This window comes from Cariama cristata, unplaced genomic scaffold (genome assembly GCF_000690535.1).
Source record: "Cariama cristata isolate BGI_N322 unplaced genomic scaffold, ASM69053v1 scaffold25084, whole genome shotgun sequence".
Lineage (NCBI taxonomy): Eukaryota > Metazoa > Chordata > Aves > Cariamiformes > Cariamidae > Cariama > Cariama cristata.
Genome location: NW_009613851.1, coordinates 8595 through 32963, shown reverse-complemented (window position 1 = coordinate 32963; position 24369 = coordinate 8595). Strand labels below are relative to the sequence as shown.

Sequence of the window (24369 nt, the reverse complement as noted above, 5' to 3'; positions counted from 1 at the left end):
AAATTCCCTTGGAATTAGCAACTTAATTCAGACATTATTGCATAAACATATCACAACAGATCCATCTTACTGTGCCATTTGCACATGCCATCACATGATACACGAGACTGTTAATTACCAGCAGTGTTAACCTGTTATAAAAATTCCAGGCCAGGGACACTTCAATCAGCTCAACACAAGCCAAGAGACAGTTTTACTGCACGTAAGCCTATTACAGTTATTTAAAAAACAACAGAAATCTTCAGGGGGGACGGGAAGCAGGATTTTTTATTTTAAAAATTCTCCATACTGCATCTTCCTCTGGTTGATTTCTTACACAGCGTGGTGGCAGGAGCAGGCAAGCTGCCACTGAGACTCCATCTGTTATGCTTGGTGTGCAAAGCATTTCCTGTAACAGTGGAAGCATCATAAGGCAGAGACCAGCCATCCCATGCAATGGTGTGTTGTTAGGGCAAACATCAGGAAGTTTAAAAAAAACTATTATTTTCAAAGGATGAGAAGAAAGATTAAGTTCTGTAATCTATGAGGTTTGCCATCAGATGCTTAGCAGTAGGATTTTGGGAAAAAAAAAAGAAGTTATTTATCTCAATATCTGGTGCAGATGAAAAGCTGAGACCTGACACCAGGTATATTACAGTAAAAAGCTACCTCAAGATAAAAGCCAGGCAGTGAGTTGTTGTATCAAAGAGATCTAATCTTCCACTGCTGACTGAATCAAAGACTAGGTGATTGATGTTTATAAATGGAAATAGATTTCCATACGGTAAGGAATAACAGGCAAGACAATAAAAGGGGTTAAATGATTATGAGGAAAATTTCGAGAGGGAAAGGATTATTTTCAAATTACAAGGCCTGACATAATGTTAAATTTTTCTTTGGATTAGAAATGCTGTGTATACTTCTGTCATCAGGGAATTCAACTGCTAGAATCGAGCAAAGTAGTTTTCCCTATAGGACAAGTAATTTATATTGAAAATAGTATCCTAACAAAACAAAAGCTAGTATTTTTAGGGATCTTCTTCCCAAAAAAGAAAAAAAAACACAGACTACCCATAACCACCCCCAAAAAATATTTCACACAATATTTCACTCCTTAGGACAATCCAGAAAGAGATGCCCCAAATCAGCCTGAACAAAATATTCTGCTAGAAATCCCATTTCTGTCTCTGCTTTTCACAATACGTTGTGGACTGCAATCACAATCTTGCTTCAAAGCTGAGACAACCACAGTATCCAGACACAAACCATGACTTGTTCTATAAAAAAACGTAAAAATACCTTCTCTTCATCCTTCCTGGAAAATTATAACCAGAAAGGAATTTTTTCTAAAGATTTTACTATTTTTTTTTCCATTATTCTCACTGCATATTAACATCCTCCCTCGTTTCCCATGTCCTCTGCTCCTTCTTTTCTCCAAAAGGGAACGAAGTGTCCAAGTCATTAGCCTATGGAGCACTTAGCATCCCTTATAACTCATTCCTGTCAACTGCTTATTTACATCATCGCCATAGCACTTCAAACGCCAAGACACCACTGGCAGATACTGGGGAAGACTCAGTGAACCACTGACATTTTCAACACCGATTTTAGCAGCAGGTAACTGCCAAATAATCGCCCACCATTCCTTCTTCAAAGGTATCCCTTCCCTAGCTGTACAAAAGTTGCAGAGAGGCTTTACACTCAGCCATGCTGGCAGCATTTTCCACCTTACTCTCCTTTTATCCCTGTAAAGCTATGCATTAATGCTCATTGATGGACCCACCTAACTAAAAACCAGACTTTTGTCTGTGCTCGCAACTCATTTAATCGGCAAAGAATTACACACATTTTTCCCCCTATCCAGCTACCTTCCTGTGGGTTAAGCGAATTGAATCCATTCACCCGGAAGCCAGATGGAGCCAGTGCAAGAGAAGCAGCATGAACACATGCAGTTAAGTTGGGAAAAGGGTTGAAACTGGAGAGAAAGGGGGCTTTCCATTTTGGTGGCAGCAAGCTGCAGTATCAGTATTTCATCTACTCTCGAATTTCACCATTAGGATGTTGCATGGAGTATTAATTGCTGTAGAAAAAACAAAATGTTCAAGCTAGATCTTCACAAACAGACGGTTAACCTCAGAGAGGACACAGAAGGGCAGAGGTCTGAAATCCACATTCTATATGAATCAACATTTTGATAGGTTTAATAACATAAAAAAAATCAATTTAACTTAGAATTCTTTAAATATGAAAAAGAGCCATTCCTTCTACATGAACTTAAACTTGGTTTATATCCATTTTTCTACTGAATATGAATTACAGTCTCACATGCAGAATCTAAGCTTGGACTGAGTTTGAATAACAAAACTATAATGCTATAGCTTTCCTTAGAGAAAGTGCTATTACTTAACTAAACTGCCAATGATATTTTGTTAAATAGTAGTGAAAGTGTTTCGTATACTGCACTAAAACGTTATGAACAATGACTTCACATATTTAAATCTTGGCTATTCAAATAAAGAGTAAGTCAAGACATCACTTTAAACCAGGTCTTCTACATTCTGCTGAAAGACCTATCAAGCTGCCTTTCTTCACTGGGAAAAAGGGGGACAAGAAATTCTCTGTGTACTAATACTTGATTTGCTCTAGGTTTGCTGATGGCCAAAACTAATGTAGACACACTCAAACAATTTCTAATAATACAGATAGGCAATGGAGCCATGGGGAAAAAAAAAGTTAGAGACCAGAAAAATGCCTTAGAAAGAAAGAATACAATGAGGCAAAACTGTTCACTTCTCTTCCTCATCTTCCATCCCAAGGAAAAAGATAAAGAATAAAAGGATAATAGACAGGGAAAATAAAGCATGCACAAACACAAAGAAACCTATATAAAAAAATAAAGGTTTTAATAACAGATATTACACAGAATATTCTATGCTTTAGAAAGACAGAGGAAAAACATGACATATACAAGCCACACCAATTATATTGCTCAAAAGCACTGAAAGATGCTCAAGTGATAACAACATAACAATTTATAGTGAGAAGAACATTTGAGACAGAAAATGACATAAAGAGAAAACTGAACAAGAGGCACATGGAAGAAAAGACACTGTAGCACTGCAAGAGACAAAAATAGCATGAAGAGTAGTTTGAGGGAAATATTGTCAATTATTTGCTTCACTTTACAGAAATGTTAACATGAAAATATTACAATAATGCTACAGTACATGTAAAGCATGCTGCAGACATCATCACTAGAAAACCAAGTACAGTGTTTAGATTGAGGGAAATGAGAAAACAGTATCTTGACACATATACTTTTCACTCAAACTAATAAACTCTGGGATATTTTCCAAGCTGTAAATAGGACAGTATTATGAACATCTGACAATGTCTGTGTACTTTAGAGGATTTCACTTCAAACCTTTGGTTATCACTGTTACCACCTACAGGTCATAATGCTGATTCCATTTTGGATCAAGTGTATTCTTCACAGTATCTGTAGAATGGCATTGGCCAGATCCGTCCACCACAACCTTAGCAAATGGATCAGGAAGCCCTAAGAGGAGGAAAAGAAAAAAAAAACCTAGCAAATGGATCAGGATGCTTTAACGTCCTGTATCATTGCACAATTTTACTTGAAGTTGCCTTTTATTCATAAATGAGAGCCATATTTAATGAATAGGAACAACGTGACATATTAAGCACAATAAATGGCTAAAGTAGCAATTTATTTCACTGATAGAGATGAAGAAACAATTGTGTAGGTCAAACATGTTGGGGAAAAAAAAAAATTCTGAACACCTTAATCTTCCTAATTCAGGACTGAGTAAATTCTCAGTACACAAAGAATTCAGTAAAAGGCAGCGAAAACAGATTTACATTCTTCCTATTTTTAAGATTAATTACAATTACTATTTTGGTTGTTATAAGTATTACAGAACATGACCTAGAACAGGTTATTCTTCCTTTTGAGGTCCACTTTGTTTTCTGCTAGCTTTCTACTTCATTTTCTGCCAGCTTAGTACCTTGGAAACACTGAACACAGATTCAGCTGACCAACAAAAATCAGTGCAAAAATGGTGCTGAACTACACACCTGACGATGGGAAAGAGCCGGAGCAGAACAGCCTACAATTAGCTCTCTTGCAACTGCTATTCTAGCTGACCTACTAACTGGCATCAAAAGGGATGGTCCCACCACTAATGCCCCTAAGTCATGCGGTCCTATCCCTTTTTCCCCTCGTACTAATTCCTCCCCTCATCTGAGTGCCCAGTGAGTCAGCTGAAGGAACTAAGGCGGTGCAACATTATTCACATTTTCTGTAGCGCAAGTTTTGTACCAGTTCCGCTTCCTCAGGTGACTCACGATGGAGCCAGTCAAGCAGAAGAGTGGCCCAAGACAAGTGTCAGAGAAAGCACACAGGAATCAAGGCAAAGCACGTGGGGAAGTGGAGGACAGGACCTTGTGAGATTTATGCTTCTGTACAGAAGTGCATCAGAGATTTCAAATCTTGAGGGCTTTTTTTTAGGTGTTATTAAACTGTTAAACACCTGAAAACTTGTAATCAATACAAAAATCCAGATATAAAGCAAGTTTTAGAAGTATTACAAATTACAATATAATTCTGTATCACCCCTTCTTCAAGTTCTTTTTAAAGTTCAGGTCTGATCTTTCCAATTCTTCCTACCGTCAACTGGGAGGCAGCAGGCAGGTGATCTGCGCCTGCATGCCTACACAGCCAGTAACATTCCTTTCTGCCTCCTTCATCCACCGCTTAGCGCTTCTTTTGAAACATTATTAATATTAAACTATAATTTCAGAGTATGTACATATTATGACATGATTATTTATTAAGATGTACATCTGTCTGCTGGACAAAAAGTTCTTACACGAAAAACATTTTAATAAATATGTGGCACTAACTGAAAAACACATAATTTGCCTGAGACTGTAAATTTGTTTCCCACTCCCATCAAAAACAGAGTGTGTGTCAGTGTTTTAATTATTATTACGAATCTGTGATGAGTGTCACCTAAGAAAAAAATAGAAACCCCAAAATAAAATGGTGTGAAATCATCAAAGCCCCCAGCTCCCTTAATGCAAATATCTTAATACAATGATCATGTGCAAATATAAACGTATAAAACTTTAACAGCTACTTACGGAAAAAATCCTTTTTCACCAAGTTTTTTGCACACAGTACTGTAAGAAAAACAGAAATACAAAATTAAGTTACTGATTCCAACTTAAAAAAAAAATTACTCTACCTGTCCAGCATTCCAGAAAATCCTGCTCAAAATAAAATGAATGAACATAAACAAATTGTGCTCCTACATCATTTATATTGTCACGTAAAATAATTCCTGAAAGTTGCCCAAAGTTGACACTTCTGGCTCAATCTACCTTTAGGTAAATTATGGTGGAAGTGATATGGTAGTGGTTTCCTCAGGCAATAGTTTCACATGCAATTTTTTTTTATCCCCCTCAATTGTTTTGCCAACTCTGTGTTTACCCAGTGAGGGAACAGGACTATTTCTAACTAGCTCACCACATGGTGGCACAAACAATTGTGCCAGCAAAATTAGTGGTGATACACAAGCAGGATCTTACATTCAGTTCTACAGACCAGCAAAAGCTTCCTTGACCATAAAAAAATCGTGCATTAGGCAGTCTAGGCTTTGCTGTTATCCTGCGTGGTAATTAAATAAGAGTTTTTACCTGAAAAACATTTGGGTGGAGTAGACTAACTTCTAATGCCGGAGTTCTGATGGCTCCAAAGATATGTTTTATTTGTAGAAGCTGATAATTGTTTCAGGCTTTTTTGTTTACATTAAAATGGAGGAACATTTGCATTTGTCAACTAAAAATACCAAGGGGAAAACAATCTCATATGAGAATAGAGTAAATACATTTTAAAAAATTTGAAATAAATAAAAGGTCAAAGGGAACAACTTTCATATAAAGATGCCAAGGTACACACAGAAGGCTTCTCCTCACAAAATGCACCACTGTTCAACTACGTATGCTTATCTATTATCACAGGTTTAGTAAGCAGGAAATATTAGACTCCCCTGCGAAACATTAAAATATTTACTGATAACACAAAAGGATTCTTGGCTATTCATTGAAAGCGTGAATTCCCACAGCTAGTACAAAAAAGAAAAAAAAAAGAGGTATTTGGTTGGAACCAATGCTGCCACAAGACTTCTCAGTATATGATAGCTTTGGCTATTTTTTGTATGAGATCACCAATATTTAGTATTAGCAGGAAATGCAAACACAGAAAAGCGCATCTAATAATTGCATCCCACAAAAACCACCTAAAACTACAAAATTGGTCATGCTTTCCCCCACAGAATATCCTCAAACTGATCCTACAAGGCTAGTGATTCTCTTTTACAGTATCTGCCCAAATACAAGTAAGTGGAGGTAGTCCATGAGCACTCTCATGGAGATTTCCACGGTCAGGGCAGAGAAGCACCACCCTGAAGAGTTCTGCATGCCAGCATAGTCAAAGTTACATATTATTCTAAATCAATGGAATTAATGTTTTCCCAATTTTTATGTTCATAAAGATGTTGATTGTAGTGAAACTGCTTTCCACAGCAATTCAGCACTGTAAAATCTAGCTAAAACTCTGCTCAGGTCTAATGAGTTTTGGTCCTCCACAGAACAGAAGAGGACATCTATTAAGGACTACAGGTAGTCATAAACCAATCCTTTGCACATTGTCATACACCACAGGAAAGGTGTGTGTATATATAAGCTCCCAGGGAAGTTTCAGCATATTAGTTTGATGAAAGGGGGTGCTAATAACAATAGTGTTAACCTGAAAAAGAATTGCCTGGTTCCAGGTTGTTACTAGTTGGTTTTTTTAAAAGATGATAAAGGAAAATAAATTATTTCTCTCCATTCAAAGACATAATGGTAATCCTAAAGCAGAGCTCTATTTAAGGGATTTTCACCCAATAATCCACTGTAAACAGTCAACAGTAGTAAAATACTAACAGAGCGCCAAACATTTTAGGTATTTCTGATACCTGGAGTTCAAGCACATATAGGAAACAGACCATCACATCACTGTCTGCTCCACAAAACATTCAAATAAAATCCTTAGGACTGTGTAATAAAAACCCACAGTTACTAAAGACTTCCACATGCCCAGCAAGTTAGTCTACTCTAGCCATACAATTGATAACTTAAAAGACAGTTAAAGAAACAGATAATAAGCCAAACTTAGAGAAATGCTTCTGCAGTTCCTTAAGATTTTATTACACCAAGAATATCCTCAGCCTGAGCTGTCAACAGACACCACTCGCCCAAGAACTGGAATAGGTTACCGCTCACCAGCCACCTCTCATCGAGTGGTGAAAAACTTCAAGTAGAATACATGCTTCTACAGATGGCCACTTTTTTAAATATCTCAAGAAGATAAAATTGTTTGCACAGTTTCACCCATTACAAGAAACAGGAAGTGTCAAGTGAAGGTGAAGACTTTAAATCCAATAGTTAGGTCAAGATTCATCTATAGCACAGTGAGCCATACAGTATGTTCCTGAAATTGTACAATGTCCAAAATAAAAGAGGCTTGACTAATCTTTTGAGAGAGAAATTGCAAGGTTAATTAATTATAAGCACTTCTTTTCAAAATATTAAGCAAGCCTGTTAGTGCAATTTAACCAAAGTCTCATTTTTATAAGATTGGGCACACAGACAACGTACAGACTAATAACCGTTTCCCCAACAATTAGCCATGAGTGAACAAATTAATATTTTTGGCTCAAAATTTCCCTCTCTAGTAACCACATTTAAGGAAAGTCAGATGTCAACCCACTCCGGCTTTGTCAGGTTAACAAAACAGGAGAGATGCCGAGAAATCTTCCATTAACAACATCCTCTCTGCCAGGTATTTCTAGGTGAAAAAGCCTAGGTCCCAGGAGCACCAGCTCAATTCTAAGTGAAACAATCTTCATCCACGCACAGAGCTCTCATCTCTCTCTGGACTTTTTTTTGGACAAAATTTTTCCCACTGGTGGGAAAAGTACCAGAGTTTATGCTCCACTTTCCTAACAGTTTCAACACTATATTAAAACCTACTCTGAATATTCTGATAACCAACTGATTAATAGTTCCTTGAGAATAAAAACTAAGGAAGTTTGGTTTCCTATGGATTTATGTTTTATGGTTGACTGAAAGCTATAGCTGAGGCTTTTCCCACCGGCAGGGCATTTAGACAGACATTCTCCCACGCAGACTTTCCAGTGGTCTCACAACACAGGATCTCTCGCTGCAGCTTTTTCCTCTCATTTCAGGTCACTGCTAGGGTCTCCTCTTTAGCCAGGCAACAATTCTCATAAAACTCATGGGACTTAATTATCTTTGAGACCTCTATCCTATGTCAAGTTTGAGCTAAAGATTCAAAAATCAGAAACAAACACAGCAAGATTTATTTTCCTTGACAAAGCCAAGCTAAAATGCTGACGGTTCTGGACCCAAACCCACATCATTATCAGATCTATTCAGCTGCACCATTAATAGATCCTCTAAAGGCACAAGGGCATTGAAGAAGGTTATTTGTTATTTGCATGTGCTTGTTTTAAAACTTTTTTATTAAAATTATTTTTAAACAAAAAAGTTCAGCTATTTAAACTTGCACTGAAGGTTTTCAGAAAGTAGAATACAAACCAACGCCTGTATATATTGACACTGGTTTGGGGAAAAAAAAAAAAAAGGAGGGAGGCATTGTGCCATAAGTGCATCATCACAAAGACATTAATGGCTTCTAGCACACATATGTAGACAAAGTATTTATTATGAAGTCACAATGAGTCAGTGTACAGCTATGTTTTGTATTTATTACAGACTTCCTGGGTAGTCTACAGAAAAGAGAACATTAATATTCCAATATGAAGGAACAATATATACGTGCCAAGACAAACACACACATACTACACGTTCATTAAATATCTTTTTATCGCACCTTATGATCTCATTCTAACATATGCTACCCAGGTCAGTTCACAGAAACATGCAAAGAGAGTAATATCATAAGCTAGTCTCCTTCCATGACAGCTTTGCTATGCGTAGTTCTCAAATACTCAAAAATAGGAATTAAATTAATCACGTTTCCCAATTTCCTTTTTCTGATTTATTACTTCAGTGACTGACAAAGAATGGTTTATTGAAAAATAAGTTAACTATTGCAAGTAAATGCAAAATATTTAATATCCCCAGACTCCTGTTATCTAATTTATGTGTTAGTTAATTTACACGCAATTATAGAGGGGGATGAAATAATCGGTTGAACTCACAAAAAAATTGAAAGGAACTATGATCATTGAAAATGTGAATTTTACATAACGGTAAGTATTTCTCTCATTTTCTGAACTCTTCTTACTCTTTCTGCTAGCTATTGAAGAATTCTTGTTACAACTGCTTTAGAATCATTTTTAGAGAAAAATCAAACTTCTTACGACCTCAAACTGTTGTTATGGAAGGTATCCTATGTCATACATTACCACTATTTTATATGGAAGGTATCCTATGTCATACATTACCACTATTTTATATAAGTATTAAAAAGGATGTTTATTTCAGAATAGTAAGTAAGTCTCCATACTTAAAGGGAAGAAGAACATGAAGAACATGAAGTGGAGAGTGCCATCACAGGAAGCTTGCAATGAAAAAAAAAGTAAAAAGTGACAAAGATCTACAAGATTTCACAGAATCACCACATCTTAGATACGACTCTATTCACCTTCAGTGGGTGGGTAACAGACCTAGGACGAGTGTTCAGGAAGCCAATACCAAGAAAGAAAATGTTACTTGAATTTAAGGAACTGGGACATTTAAGGGTAGTGATCTTGTAGTCAACTCTCACAGGCATTTCCAACCTACATCAAACTGTTTATGCAATCTATATCAAACTGTTTATAGCCAATTTGTTCACTATATTCCTTCATATCTGCAAAACAGGAATACTACTACTTCACCTCACAGGTGCATTTTCGTGTTATGTTACCTGTATGTTTGTACACTCTCATCTATCTGTTATAACGTGTCTCTTGATTTATGACAAATTACCAGGCTCAAATGTGTTTCTGCCCAGCAACATGAGGTATGAGTACCTCAGGGCTACAGTTACAGATGATCACAATAGAAATACATTGGTTTTGAATTTTCTATGTTAAAAAATAATATTGCTTAAGTGATTTTCTTAAGTAAATAATTTATAAATATGTATATTGGAGAGACATCAATACTGTAAGTGAAAGACACAGGAAGACAGGTAAGAAAATAAAAAGTAATCATAAATGTCCATGGAAGCGAGCACACCAGCTGAAGGCGCAGACGGAAACACACAATCAACACATTTAAAACTCAGTATGTGACTTAGTAAGAACATCCCCCCATCTCATGTCAGACATCCATAAGCAACCAATACTGTGTCAATAGACTGCCCCCAGTTTACAGGGGGAAGAAAAGGACTGAGTCCAAAGCTAAGATTATGTTTACTAATCTTCTGGCTTTTCATGTGTCATCACCATAGAAGAACTGGTTCAGCCTTCTGAATCCAACCAACAGTTTTAACATTGTAATTCCTATTGGGTTTTTTCTTTCCCCGAGGGTTTTTCTCCCAGAAAAAGTGCTTGTTCCAGAACATATGTAACACATGGGATAGCAAGGAAAAGGATATGCCGCCTATCAATTTTTACCACAATAGTTCATTTTGAAGACAAGTCTCTCTTCCCCCTACAGAAACATCATCTTTTAATGAAAGCCATTAGCACTGCTTTTTGTGCTCAGATCCCAGTTGTTTGCATGTAATACACAGTGCAATACAATCACTAAAATAAGTCCCAGCTGTAGAAACACAATGCTATGCTGTTGCTAATGTGTGTTGTACTGATAATGAATGGTCGTCTATGCTTTAATCTGAATAAAGCTCCCAACTGCTCTGCCTCTCCTTGCCAAAAATTCCCCTTCCTCCTCCAGACTGTGGTTGCATTCCAATTACACTGCTGATTGGAATGAGCCTGCTTGGGGGAGGGAGAAGGAGGGAGACAAATGAAGGCGCACACACACCGCTCCTCGCCTTCGGAGGGCGGCCCCTGGGACCCAGAAATTGTTTGGGGTGTTTGAACCTACGGCTGACATGATGTGCTTTTCTCCATGTTGTACAAAACTCTTTGTAAATTTATTTACTTATTTTAGAAAAACATTTGTGATGGGCAAACAGCACACAGTGCACAGGTTCCAGCAGAACAGCTCAAGACTTTAAACATTTCTAACAAATTCCTACGGTTTTCTTCCATTGTTGGCACACTACTGAGAAACTTACATTTTTCTGCTTGCATTCCCTCCTTGGACCTGCCTAAATTCCCACATGGGAAGATATAAAACAGGAGGTCTTCAACTATTCGTCAAACAAAGAGCTGTAAATAACGCCATACAGATTTGCAAATACAGCTGTTGGGCTAATAACTTCCTCGATTAAGGTTTTGAAAGAAAATTGTTTATCCCTACTACTCACATTAAATTTCATTTTACAATTAATCTCCAAGGATTTTTTTTAAGCTTTCATTTCCTCTAAATTTTCATTTCCTTTGAAAGGTGTTTTTGCTGCAGATGAACAAACTAAGTGACAAAACATGATCATAAACTAAGAATTTCAGTTAATGAAATTCATGAATTTTAGAAGATCGCAATCGATTATCATCAAGAAGCGACACACAAAGATAGGTGAATCTAACAAATATGTTTTACAGGTGTGCAGGGGTTTTGAGTAAAGAAGGTACTGAAACATGAAATGGGTAAGAATGCAGCAGCTGACCATTACTCTAAACATGATCACTGATCAAGGCGAGCTGGAAGGTTTCATATTGCACCTAACAATAAAGAGGGCTGCAGCTGTTTCTCTCTCAAATCAGGTCTAGCAATCATATGGATGCAAGGTAGATCAGGAACCTGAACTGGCTTAACAGAAAATTAACCTTCTGGGGAGATGGATTAGTTGGCTCCAAGAGCTGCGTTGACTTACACTGCAGTCACGCCATCCACAGATCTAATGCAAAAGTAGTGGCAGAAGCACATGGCTGCAAAGGAGGGCGGATTAACCAGACTACCTTTCTGATGGCAACTTGCAGTTGCACTGGAAAAGTGCACTCCATACCTGGGAGTTTTTCAGCTCTAAAACCAAAATACACTCCCCTGATATTTTCATTTTAATGCAGACAGCTAGTTTTCCTCCTGTCTCTGTTTTTCAGTTCCAGACATTTATTTTACCAAAAAAAAAGTTAAAAAGCAGATTTTGCCATCAGGATATGAAAATAACTAGCTAACACTCTTCAGGTTTTCAAAGACACAATCTTAACTGTAAAGATTCGGATGGAGTTTTATTTTCTATTTCCCAGAAGATTCCTTTTTCTGTTTCCTAGGAATTATTATGTTAAAACTGTTGGCTGGATTCAGAAGCACAGAATTAAAACATTGGAAAAAGCATTTCTTTTGCAAGTATACACACAACTGCTTTCAGGCTGCTCTATTTTACTTATTGACAGCTGCTTTTTCCAAGTCTCACAAAGCACTAAAAATTTAGAATAACCTAAGGAGCTCTAAACTGGAGTCAGTACAAAACATGTACACACACAGAGGCTGGCATGCCCTTACAAAGGTTTAATTATTTTCCCCAATATTTTATGTTGAAATTCAGTGCTACCCAAATTAAAATTCCACGCACCATCCTCTTCTGGGACCAGTATAGAGGCAGCACATGCTGGGATGAAGGTGCCATTTGACATTCATAGTTCACCCAAGGACACTGGACAAACTGATGCTGATTTCAGACATGCTTTGCTTGATTAGATTAAATGTAAACACTCTCCATCACCCCCTAGATCCATGGTTCTGCAGCAGGAAAGAGCTGCAGCATAAGCAGTGTAAGCACTACCTTCTGGAGCAGCCAGGTAAACCTCAAACCATCACCAGCTGTTTCATCTAGATACCTTTTTCTGATGCGAATTAGGAAATGCATAACATGATCCCTTCCGCCCCCAGAGCCATGGGAGCCAGGACAACTTGGAAAGGATCATAACTTCCTCAACAGGCACAGCTATCTTACCATGTACATTTACAGTTCATACTTGTAGGAAATTAGTTTCAAATCTTTTTCAGAATTATAAATCTAGTTTAAATCTAATGCAAATTTAGAACCATGTACGAATTCTAACTGTCTTACTAGGAATATATGTTAGAACGACACAGAAGTATTAATGAATTTTTAAAGTGCTATTAAATACCAACCTGCCATGTTGGGGAAAAAAAATTCAACGCTAGTTAAGTGACCTATAAAAGCATTATTGCTAGGCTGATATCCAAACACAAGGTAGACAGCTTTAAAATAAACTCTTCTAAAATACATATTAGGATAACCGTAGTACTAGAAAAACACTTTTAACAAGAATTTCCTTTAATAATTGTTGAAATTCTAAATTGTCCCATAAACACATTTCTGCAAGTTCAACTTCAACACAAGCCAGATGCTAAATCCTTAATATACTGCACATAAAATGAAACCCATTTCAAAGGATCACATGCACCTGCTCATAAGCATTGTCCGTTACAAATCTGCGTCTCAACAAATCAGAATTATTCCTCTGGGACTAAACAAACAAAACCACAATAACTTGCATTCAAACACCAAAAACAGTGAAAAATGTCCCAATAATGCAATATACTTTAAATCACTGCAAAATATGCCAGAAACTAACATAGTAACAGTACATTTTTCTTTCCAACAGATTCACTGTATTAAATTCTGCCTGTAAGAGTAGGCTGTGCTTTGACTGGATTTAGAATTCAAGACCCATATTACTTGCATGTAATACAACTCATGGAGATTAAAATCCAAAATGAAAACATCACTTGTGATATCATGGAAGAAACATTAATAAAGATGCATTGCATCACTGAATATAAACATTTAAGGCAATAAATCATTCACCTCGTGCAATAATAAAATTCTGGGACAGACCCTCCAAGGCTATTTAAAATTCCCGTAAGGGGAGGACAACAGGACAGCGACTCATGACTTCAGCAGTCTGTGCCGGGGATGTCTGAATGACTTGTGGACATGGCCAGATGGAGTCTGGCTAGATTTGCCGTGTTTAGACTCCTGTTTTAACATCATGATGTCTACTTCACAGTATTGTTTTACTGTAAACAAAAGGCTTCCTCTTCCATTTCTCCTCCCTTATTCCATTCAAGCCAAAAGTAAAACAAAACACAAAACCCCCCACACCATTGAATTCTTCCTTCAAGCAACTAATGCATTCACATTTCCTAGATTCATTCAGTGATGGGCTTACTGCCACACACGTCACCAGCTCTATTCATGTGTCCAGTTTATTTGATACGCCTGTCAAGAGGTAAAGGAAAGAAATTATGCTGCTACTTTTGCAATGAAGGTAGCAACCCTCCCTAAGCATTTCAAATCTTACCATGAAGGTTTACAAGTCTCTTTTATGGAGATTCATGTTTGAACCAGTGAAACTGAACATGTAGGTGCAAAACCTTAAGTTGTTTTTGTTTTGCCTTTTTTTTAGCTATATATCAAATATGCAAATTAAATCTGAATGATACAGGACTAAACCATCCCCATCAGGGCTCTGTGTAAGCTAGGGCTTCAGCCACAGCTCAAACAGTGAAAAAGAAGCAGAATTAACATGTGGGAAACTTTAAGAAAACAAAGGCTATTGCGAATATTTGCATTTCCTGGTTTAGTGTGGATGGAGCCTCTCAGACCAGCCAGGATGTTTCTAATGCATAACTTTCATACACTAGAAATTCCACTTCACTTCTCCACCCTACTCCAAAATGGCCTAACCCTCACATCTTGTCCATTTTTCAACATCTGAAAAACGACTACTGTACCATGAAGTCATCATAAATACACTACTTACAAAGACTGAATACTATGCAGGGGGTGGAATGAGGAAACAACATAGCTTTAAATTAACAGCTATTAGAATACTTAAAGAAAAAAAGTCAGTAGTCAAAGATCAATTTCAGACCAATTTCAAAGTTCTCTCTTCTGTTTCTCATATTTGTAGTAAGTATAAAATTGTATCCTAGTAAACAAAATCAGAGTGGGAAACAGAATTCCAGTAAAGAGAAATAAGCCCACCACCTTTGTTGTTGCATTTGCTGTATGAGCCTCTCAAATATTTTTTATTTTTTTATCTTCCAGCAGTATTAAAAACATAATTACCATTTAAAAAAACTTTTAATGTAAAGTAACATTACCAATATTAACTAATCTTAAACCTGCAGAGGTCGTTATTATATGCAAGTGTGAGTGAAGTAAACTCTATTACGAGCATTAACTCAATTATCCTAGAAATACAGGAATAAAATAGTATTTAAGAGCTCAAGCAAAGAGAAGGGGGTACTCTTATCTCAAACTCTTAAAAATCATTGTGCTAAAATCTTACCTGAATCCTTAAAAGACTTGTTTGAAATCCCAGCAGCTAGTTTTTAACCAAGGCCCAGTTTAGACAGAAGTGATTAGTCCAAAATTACTAACTCACAAAATACTTAGAGAGCACAGGATTCTTCCTCTGAGGATGGGTAAATAAAAAAGGTAACATGGAAATTTACCCGTATATTTCTCAGCTTGTTTTCATAGGAACAGAGGTGGGGGGAAAAAAAAACTAACACAAGAAACAAATTATAGCTCTGTTCTGTCTCATGTATTTCATGCACCTCAAAACATGCTGGGGGAAAAACACACTAACAAGAAGCAGAGCCCTCGGATTTGTTTCACTGCAGTAAAACTCTCCACCCTCTGAATGATCTATAGTAGAGGCAACAACAAAAGAAATTCATGATCTAATTACCAACCAGACAAAAATGCCCTGAATATTAAAAAGGGCTTCAGACAAGAGGCACCTGCAACTAACCCAGACTCCTGGGTTTCAGGAATTGTAGCTACCAGCAGCTTTCCAGACTGCAGGACCGCTGCCATCTCTGTCAGGACACAGTCACACGCTTGATTTAAACAGGAAGTCTCAAAATCCTGTCTCCGCTACAGACATGATCCTAGGAGGACACTGCTATGCTGGGGCTCTTCTGGGAAGAGGCAAAAGGAAAAGAACCACAAGGAAAAAAAAAAAAAAAAAAGACACACCAAAAGCATGCATATAATTTCATTCTCATGCCATTCTTCAGCAAAATGCTGTAAATATTAATTCTATCAACACTAACAAAAGGATTGTCAGCTGCTTTATAAGAAACAATTCCTCAAACACAACAGCTAAGGTGACAACTTTTGGTGGGGGGGGTGGTGGTGTCAATTCCAGCATTTCAAATATATACCTTGAAATATTTGAGTACTTTCTAAAAAAATCATTCCCTTATAAATAAAATAATGTTAAAGAGTTCATGAGGATCATGATTTTGAAACTATCACTAGCAAAAATCACTAGTTAAGCATCCACCCTTAGTTCAGCACAATTTTGTTTTACTTCTACACTTGATGTACTGAAATCATATTATATAGAGGAATACAGATGAGGGATGCACTCTTTACATCCTCCTGCATTATCATCAATATCCACAACTTCAGACATGGATTCTGATCTATCTCCCTGATATTATATGGATCCTGCCTCTTCCTCTTTTAATACAGTTGAAATATTTAAGCACAATGTCCCTATATTTACTTTTGGGGGGAATATTGGTTTTAGTGGAATGCTTTCAACTCTGGAAACTGTCTCACTCTCTGGAACTTGACAGTTTGGCTTCTGCCAAGAAAAAACCCCAGGCTCAGCAGAAAGATGTGTGGACTATATACACACCTTTACCTGGTTAGTAAGCTTATGCCCCTGATTACATATTTCCATCTCTACTTGCAGAAATGCAATACCACGTAAGTGGGGAAAATGTCAGCTGCTTAAAGAAAGTACATATGGAAAACCAAGACAACAGCACCATTTATACCTTATTAAAATTCTCATGTACCTCAGTCCAGTCTTCTTCCCCCATCAGATAACGATGAAGCCTTATCTCCAGGAGATAATTATATCAATAGACTATATAATTTATAAACTGATTTAGTCAAATTATTGCAGTCCTTTAACACGAACAGTTTCAGCTTAGTTTTTCCTGTGTAAACAAATGTGTTCTACAGAACAAACCCGAACAGTTTAAGAAGCTGCTGCTGTCAAACAGAGATGAGCTAATTGGACAAGCAATCCCATTTATTTCAACAAAAGTAAAGCAACTTAGAGTAAAGCCTCGTTTTTCCTGTTTTGCTTTGTTTTTACACAAGTTCCTTAAATTACTTAGTCAAATCAGGTAACAAATAATATAAAAGATATTTTAAAGAAACAGAACACCAATACATTCAGATGAAATAGCTTGCCAATAGGTGAACACAAAGAATCTCGCCCAAAAAAGCTTACCACGCAATTTAAACTACAACTTCAGAAATCTTTGGAGAAGATGCCCTGTTCAAGCGGTGAAATGACAAGAATTTTTGTGAGAAAGAGGAGCACATGGTAAAAGATAATAAGCAGTAGACAGTGAAGACTAAGGAGCATGCAGGTATTTCTGTTGGTCTCAAACACCAGTTATGAACCTCAGAAAGCCTGAGTGGACATGATGGGGATTTTGAGGGGACACAGAAATTTCACTCTAGAAACCCTCAGCCTCTTGCAGTTCCACTCACAAAGCACTGTACTAAGTGTTACTGCTCTCGATTTCTACCATTTCTTATATAGTTGCACACACAAGGTAAGAGCAGACCCAGTCTTCCAGAGGAACCTTTGCATTCATTTCCTAGGCACACTGCACCTTGGATATCTCAACTGCTAATTGAGTGCTATCTCAGCCCCTACCCAAATACATTTGCTAAACGATATATTAACTTACCAAGTAAAATCATGTTTCCTCTCACAACTATCTTCTTACATCTCAATTATTTAATACTAAACCCCAATGACCTAATTCCTTTAGTTGCTCTGTCACCTACGTATCTTGGAGCCAATACAATTCATATTAAAACAAGACCAGAGACATGCTAAACTCTGATCAGCTATATGAACAATGAAGGAACAAAGAGGGCACAAGCCTTTTGCCCCTTTACATTCCTTCAACTAGCTTTGTAAACTGTACCTCCTTTCTGCATTAATTAACTCAATTTAGGAATTCACAAATATATTTCCTGTTTATCTCTGTGCATTGTAGACCATGAATGGCATTGTCAATGTCCAACAGATACAAGTTTTTAAAACACTAAAAATCAAAATGCAGTGATCACCTCAGAACTGGCATGCTACATTAAACAACATCTCCAGCTAATCATGTATTTTCACTAAATATAAGCAAATAAACTACACTAAGTCAGTTCACCAAGTTCTTCCAGCGTCACTCGTGTCATGCTTGCATTCCAGACACGTAACAGCCCTCGCTAAAAGGTGATATTGCCAAAGGGTCACAGGATGGGAGAGCTTGTAGGATGCACACAAACATTTTGTGATTTAGCTAAAAATCAAAAAAGTACCTAAACACATTCAATCTTACAAAAGAGAAATTAGAACAAACAAGTGAGTCTCATAGATTTTGATCCTAAATATAGACTGCTGTTCAGGAGACAATAAAAAACACAGGATTGGAGAAGATAAAGTGTTAATCACATATTTGGTGGTTTATGAGCCAAAGCAGTCTGAGGTTTAAACTGCTTCTGCTCATCCCATTCAGAGACGATGAATCATTTCCCATTTGGCAACACTTCTGCCTACAAGGCTGTCTTCTGTGAGATTTCTCCTGTATCCTTGTAATAGATTTGCTAATTTAGTACACCTGACTTTGAGCAAAAGCTATTGTTGCCAGCTGTCAGACTAGACCTCGTCCTGTTTATCAGACACATCTAAACCATCCTGTTCTGCCCCAGCCATAGAAACAGAACAGTCTTTACTAATCCCGGTGCAGTAAATTACTTTCTAATATCCTTGTTTTTCTTACTCTGCCAAAATACCAACACATCATAGATTAAAAGAACAGCAAAATCAATTTATCCACGGCAGCTGAGCTCATACCAGTTTCTCCAATAACCACATTTTTTTAAAGTCATATTTGCTGCTCTAGTCATTCTGTCCATGAATTCCTGAGTTTCAGCAATAGAGGTTTGACTATTTTAGACAAAGGTAATATAAGCTCACAGGGAGTGTATTCTAGTTTTTTAGGCTGGCCTCCACAACTCTTTGAAAGATAAATCAGAGCAAAACAAAGTATTAAATGCCGCACACACGCTAAAACATTTCCTCATTTTCCCCAGGGCTTTGTGCATGCAAAAGAAACTGCATTACTTTTCTGTTTATAAATATTTGTCTGGACAGCAGCTGAAAAGGGTGGGGAGTTTTTTGCTTTGTTGTTTGTGGTTTGTTTTTTTTTTTTTCCCCTTTTAAATTTACCTACATAGAATCTGGGAAACATATGAAAAAACAATTTGTGTATGACATTTTTACTCCTAAACAAAATCTACCAGAACTTAAATCTTTACATTCTAGATTACATAAATCAGTTATACAGATGCAAAAAAGTAGACTCACTCTTTTCAGGTTTTATACACCACCCAGAATTCCTATTGCACTTTAAAAAGGTCACTGTGTTCACTGAAACATACCCACACATTAGATGCTCTTTTGATACTTTTACTCTTCCAAATATTTTAAAACTCAGTATAATCAACAAAAATATGAGAATGCATCCACATCACTAACAAAAAAAATATGGAGTATTTACATTCCTCTCTTCCCTTTTCAGGGGGCTGTGGAGCTGCTTACTCATTTCTAGCATTCAAATCTGATTCTGTTAACTCACGCTGAGCAGTCGAGGAAGCGCACCTGGACTCTTCCACCTGGGGCTGACTGGGAAGGCCAGTCAGAAACCGCAATTCAACATGCAAAGGCCATTTACTGTGAGCAGGTTCCACATCACCCTATGGTTATCTTCTGCTGTGTTTGTTGCCAAAATTAAATTTCACTGTATTTGCCTACTCGTAGGCTAGCAGAGGATCCCTGCTAATGTCTTTCTTCATGACAGTATCAATACAACATTCAAAACAGGCTGATGCCTTGACTGGTTTCAGATAGGAAAAAAATAAAATAATTGTAAAATAAATAAGAGAAATCGAGAGCACAAATTCCACACAGGAAAGTGTTGGAGGCTGTTTATACTATAGGTAGCACAGATTGCTTCTTGAATATAGACACAGGGAGGACTGCATGAAAGGGCACAAACAGGACTGCTAATACATTGTACAAATGAGGAAAGTTGTAGCAAGTTCCTAGAACAAGAAGCAGCAAAACATAAGAAATTTATGGGTGCAGGGAAAAAACTATTTAGAGCGGTTGATAGTGATGTAGCAAACCTACATGAGAAGATTGTTACGATGCAGTTACATACAGGGCGCGCTTATCTACAGGCAACTGGAGCAACTCTGGGGGTTTGCGGAACATCCTCTCCCCATGCCATGCCAGTAACTGCTTATCTACCGCAACCAGCCTGCCCTTGCAAAGGGGACACGGATCTGGAATCACCTGGTGCAACCTCAGCTGCAGAGCCAGTACCTGTTCTTCCAGGTGGGGCAGAGGAAAGGAACCTGGGAAACAGAACAAGATCTTGGGATTTTAGGAAATGGAGATGCAGTCAGAACAAATAACATAATTGAGAAGCAGTATTATTTCATTGCCCTATGACAGCTACATAGCTAGTCTAGTCCCCTGTAAAGGCGTTGTTCTCACAACTAAAAGGAAAAAGACCTATATATTTTCACAAGGTTTTTCATTGTAACATTTGAAATGATGAATCAGATACTGTATTTCCAGTATTATTCAGCTGCACAATTTAAGCTAGCCCTGAGTAATCATTAAAGAAAAATATTTGCCAGGAAAAAATAACTCAGAATATATGATTCATTCACTTCTGAAACAATAAAACAGTTCAGTAAACCAAAAATAACTATATTGTAAATACTTCAATTAAAAAGTTAAAAAAACAGCCAAATACAATGAAGAAAGCATGCCTTTAAAAAAAAAAAGCCACCAAACATGCATATTGTGTGCAAATAACAACAAAATCTTGTTAGAAAAAGGTAATTCCATGAAATACAGTCAACATCATATCTGATGGAAATTGTACTCTTATACTTTAGCTATTTAAGTTAAGAAGTCTCCATAGGAGCAGACTTTCAGCCTTGTATCAAACATGGGGGGGAAAGAGAAGCACTATTAGGCATCAATGAATAACACTGTACAAATATGAAAACAGTTTAAAAAGCTTATTTTTCTTCATGGTTAGACAATATTAAGTGTAGGTTTACTCAAAAATGAAATCTTGCAGTTTCATATTGTATTAGTTCATAACTAAAAAAGAAAAAATCATACATCTGATAGCACTCATGACTTCTCCTCACTTTGTATATAGCCATTTACCGAATAGGCCTCTACAAGAAACTTCAAGTAGAACATGATGCCTTTCTCTTGCTGGAGATACACCTGCCCACTACATGTAATTTCTGATTTGTTTCTTCACTGTTTAAACTCTTTTGCAGACTCATATATGTGTGTGTTTAATATATAGAGTGAAGATCAAGGTTTTTCACAGCACAGGCAACTCACTATAAACAAAGCACAGTATACTGGATCAATCCACTAACACAGTAAGCTGTTCTGTACAAATCCAGTGATGACAAACTGTGTAAAATTAGATGACTCCCCCCTTCTATAGAGAAATCTTTACATACAATGCAAGATCCATCAGAGTAGACAAATGACAACTGCCATAGCTTTCTCTGTCCATTTGATATTTAACATATTTGTATTGACTAACTAAAAAAGGTCAAATCTTTCATGCAACTAATTCATCAATAGCAGATAACACTTAGCTAAAAAAAATTATTAATTGTAACTCCAAAATCTTTGTGAATAGATGGCATGTAAATTAGCCAAGGAAACATTTAAAACTACATCATTCAATTATTATCACATATTATTACCTGACCCTTTTAAAGCAAGAAAATATTAGCATTAATGAAGCGACCAAGACATCACATCATTTCTTAGAATCAAGGATTTAAAAAAAAAATAATTCTCAAGTTTGCTAAAAGCCGAAGAATTCCTTTTGTTCTACATGTCAGGAGTAATCCTAATCTTATCTGCAAGCTCTTCTCTGAGTTGTGTTACAAATCATGGCCACTTAGAAGCCAGCCCTTACTCCCTGTTTCTTCTATATAGGATCAAGGTGATGAACATGTGGAGCAAAGGAACAGATGGAAGAAATTTTGAGGTGGGTGTTTTTTCCTGTTTGTTTTTAAACTTCTGTCCTCTAGGGAGTCTCCTCCTCTGGAGATATTCAAAACTCACCTGGACACAATCCTGTGCAACTTGCTGTAGGTGAACCTGCTTTGGCAGGGGGGTTGGACTGGATGATCTCCAGAGGTCCCTTCCAACCCAACCATTCTGTGATTCTGGAAGATTCTATCCAACTGTAACCGTTTACATTCTTTGCATTTGTTATACATCTTAAGTTCTTATAAAGCACCTCTGCTGTAGATGAGAACTTCTTCCAAGTAACATACTCAAATCACTAACAATAACATAGCACATGCAGCAACAGCATTCCCCAGTTACAAAGCCAAGCGTTAAAAAGTTTGGAAACATGAGAATCCAGGCTGCCCCTGTGACCCTGTGTCACATCCATTGCTACAACACTACAGTCCAGGCACCAAAAGATCCCCAGCACCTTGTCCTGCCAAAAATCGGTCTCCACCACCCGCCCATTTGTCCCGGACAGTTCCTTGTTCCAGGTCACTCCCTCCTTCTCCACCCTCATCCAACTTTTGAACCCCCTGCATTCTACTTAATGCCTCTTTTCACACCAGGAGCACACTGCCGAGTTTAGCATTAACAGGAGGAGCTCAACTCTTGTCCCCAGCCATTTGTTAAACCATGCACTAATTCCTACTTGGCTGATACAGAGACATCTGTCTATTACCAAGTCCCTGTTTGATAGTGTTCCTGCCCAAGAATAAAAGGTTTACAAGAACAAAGGGTTTTTAAAAGTTGTGCAACCTAATTTTAATCTTCTTCTTGAAATTAGTTGAATTTTAACAGGATCTTACCAAAAGAAATTCAGCCCAATTTAGCTACTCAGCATGAAAAATTTCAGTGTTAGCAGGCTGCGTAACAGCAACTGAAAAGACAGTCTTATAATAGGAAGCACTAACTATAGTTGGCATTATGAGCTCCAACTTGGTATTACCAGTTCAACTATAGTTATAAATTCCACTGTCAGCAAATAAAAAGCAAAGATCTTCAGACAGACAAAGTAATTCAAAATTACATTCAAATTACATGAAGTAGAAGCAACTGCAGGAACCAGTGCTCCTACTCACCATGCTGCTGAAGTCTGAATATGACATTCAAAAGGGTCAGGCTGACCAGGGACAATTTTTCTTTTCATTTACTGCTACTCCACCACAATGATGCAAGGTGGGTGCAGAACAAGTGCATCTCCAGTCTTGGACCATGCTAGGAAGAACTGTTTAAATGTGGAGAGTGAAGTTTCTAAATTTCAATAAACTTAGAAAAAAAAATAAAATAAAGTTTTTGAATGTCTCCAAAGTACTATCCGGCATAGATTAAGTTACATTATGCTGATACACAGGAAATAGCTGACTTATTCTACAGGATGAACAATTCACTAGAGGAAAGGAACTTTCAGGAAAAATGATAAATATTGTAATGAGGAAATCCGAGGCACGTATTCACAATGCCACATTCAGATTTCACAAATGAACAGAAATTTCTTCGTGATCTCTTGGCCACAGAAGCAAATGAGACGTAGATAAATATCAATATATTCTGCCTGGGTAGGTACTATAACTGCTTGCTGTTAGGGAGGGGAACCAAAAACTTTATTGTCTATCCTTGTAGATGGGACTACAGAAATTTTAACCTCCTTTCACCACCCCCTTGTAAGACAGGTATTGAGAGAACATTATGAACTGTGGGAACTGCTCAAGGAAGGGAGAGAAGACTACACAAATATTTTATTTTATGACAAGCCAGGCACAATGCATGTACTACTGAAAGTTACTGTAAATATTTTTTTCCTTAAAGGCCTTCTCTTTTCCTGTTGCAGAAGAAAGCAGGAACCAACAACATTTTAAATGATCCTCCTGCCCAGTTCTTAAGTAGAAATCCCAAATATGAAAGATGTTCACAAAAGGGATACCACATTCCATGACATCACAACTTCAAGCTAAGTCTTGGCCATCCCTGCCTTAGTACAATCACAAAGATTTAAACCCTTTAACTTTTTGAC

The 24369-nt window shown here is 37.2% G+C and overlaps 1 protein-coding gene across 1 annotated transcript in view; it reads right to left on the bottom strand.

Annotated features, from left to right (window-relative positions):
* The window catches only part of SMURF2 (SMAD specific E3 ubiquitin protein ligase 2), a 40377-nt gene extending 29514 nt beyond the window's left edge, over nucleotides 1–10863 (bottom strand). Inside the window, exons 1-3 of the mRNA XM_009699190.1 lie at nucleotides 10698–10863; nucleotides 5146–5184; nucleotides 3430–3538 (exon numbers count right to left, since the gene is read on the bottom strand). Of these exons, the coding sequence (XP_009697492.1) occupies nucleotides 3430–3538; nucleotides 5146–5184; nucleotides 10698–10710 (161 nt within the window). The 5' untranslated portion in view covers nucleotides 10711–10863. The remainder of the gene's footprint in view (nucleotides 1–3429; nucleotides 3539–5145; nucleotides 5185–10697) is intronic.
* Nucleotides 10864–24369: the final 13506 nt, after the last annotated feature.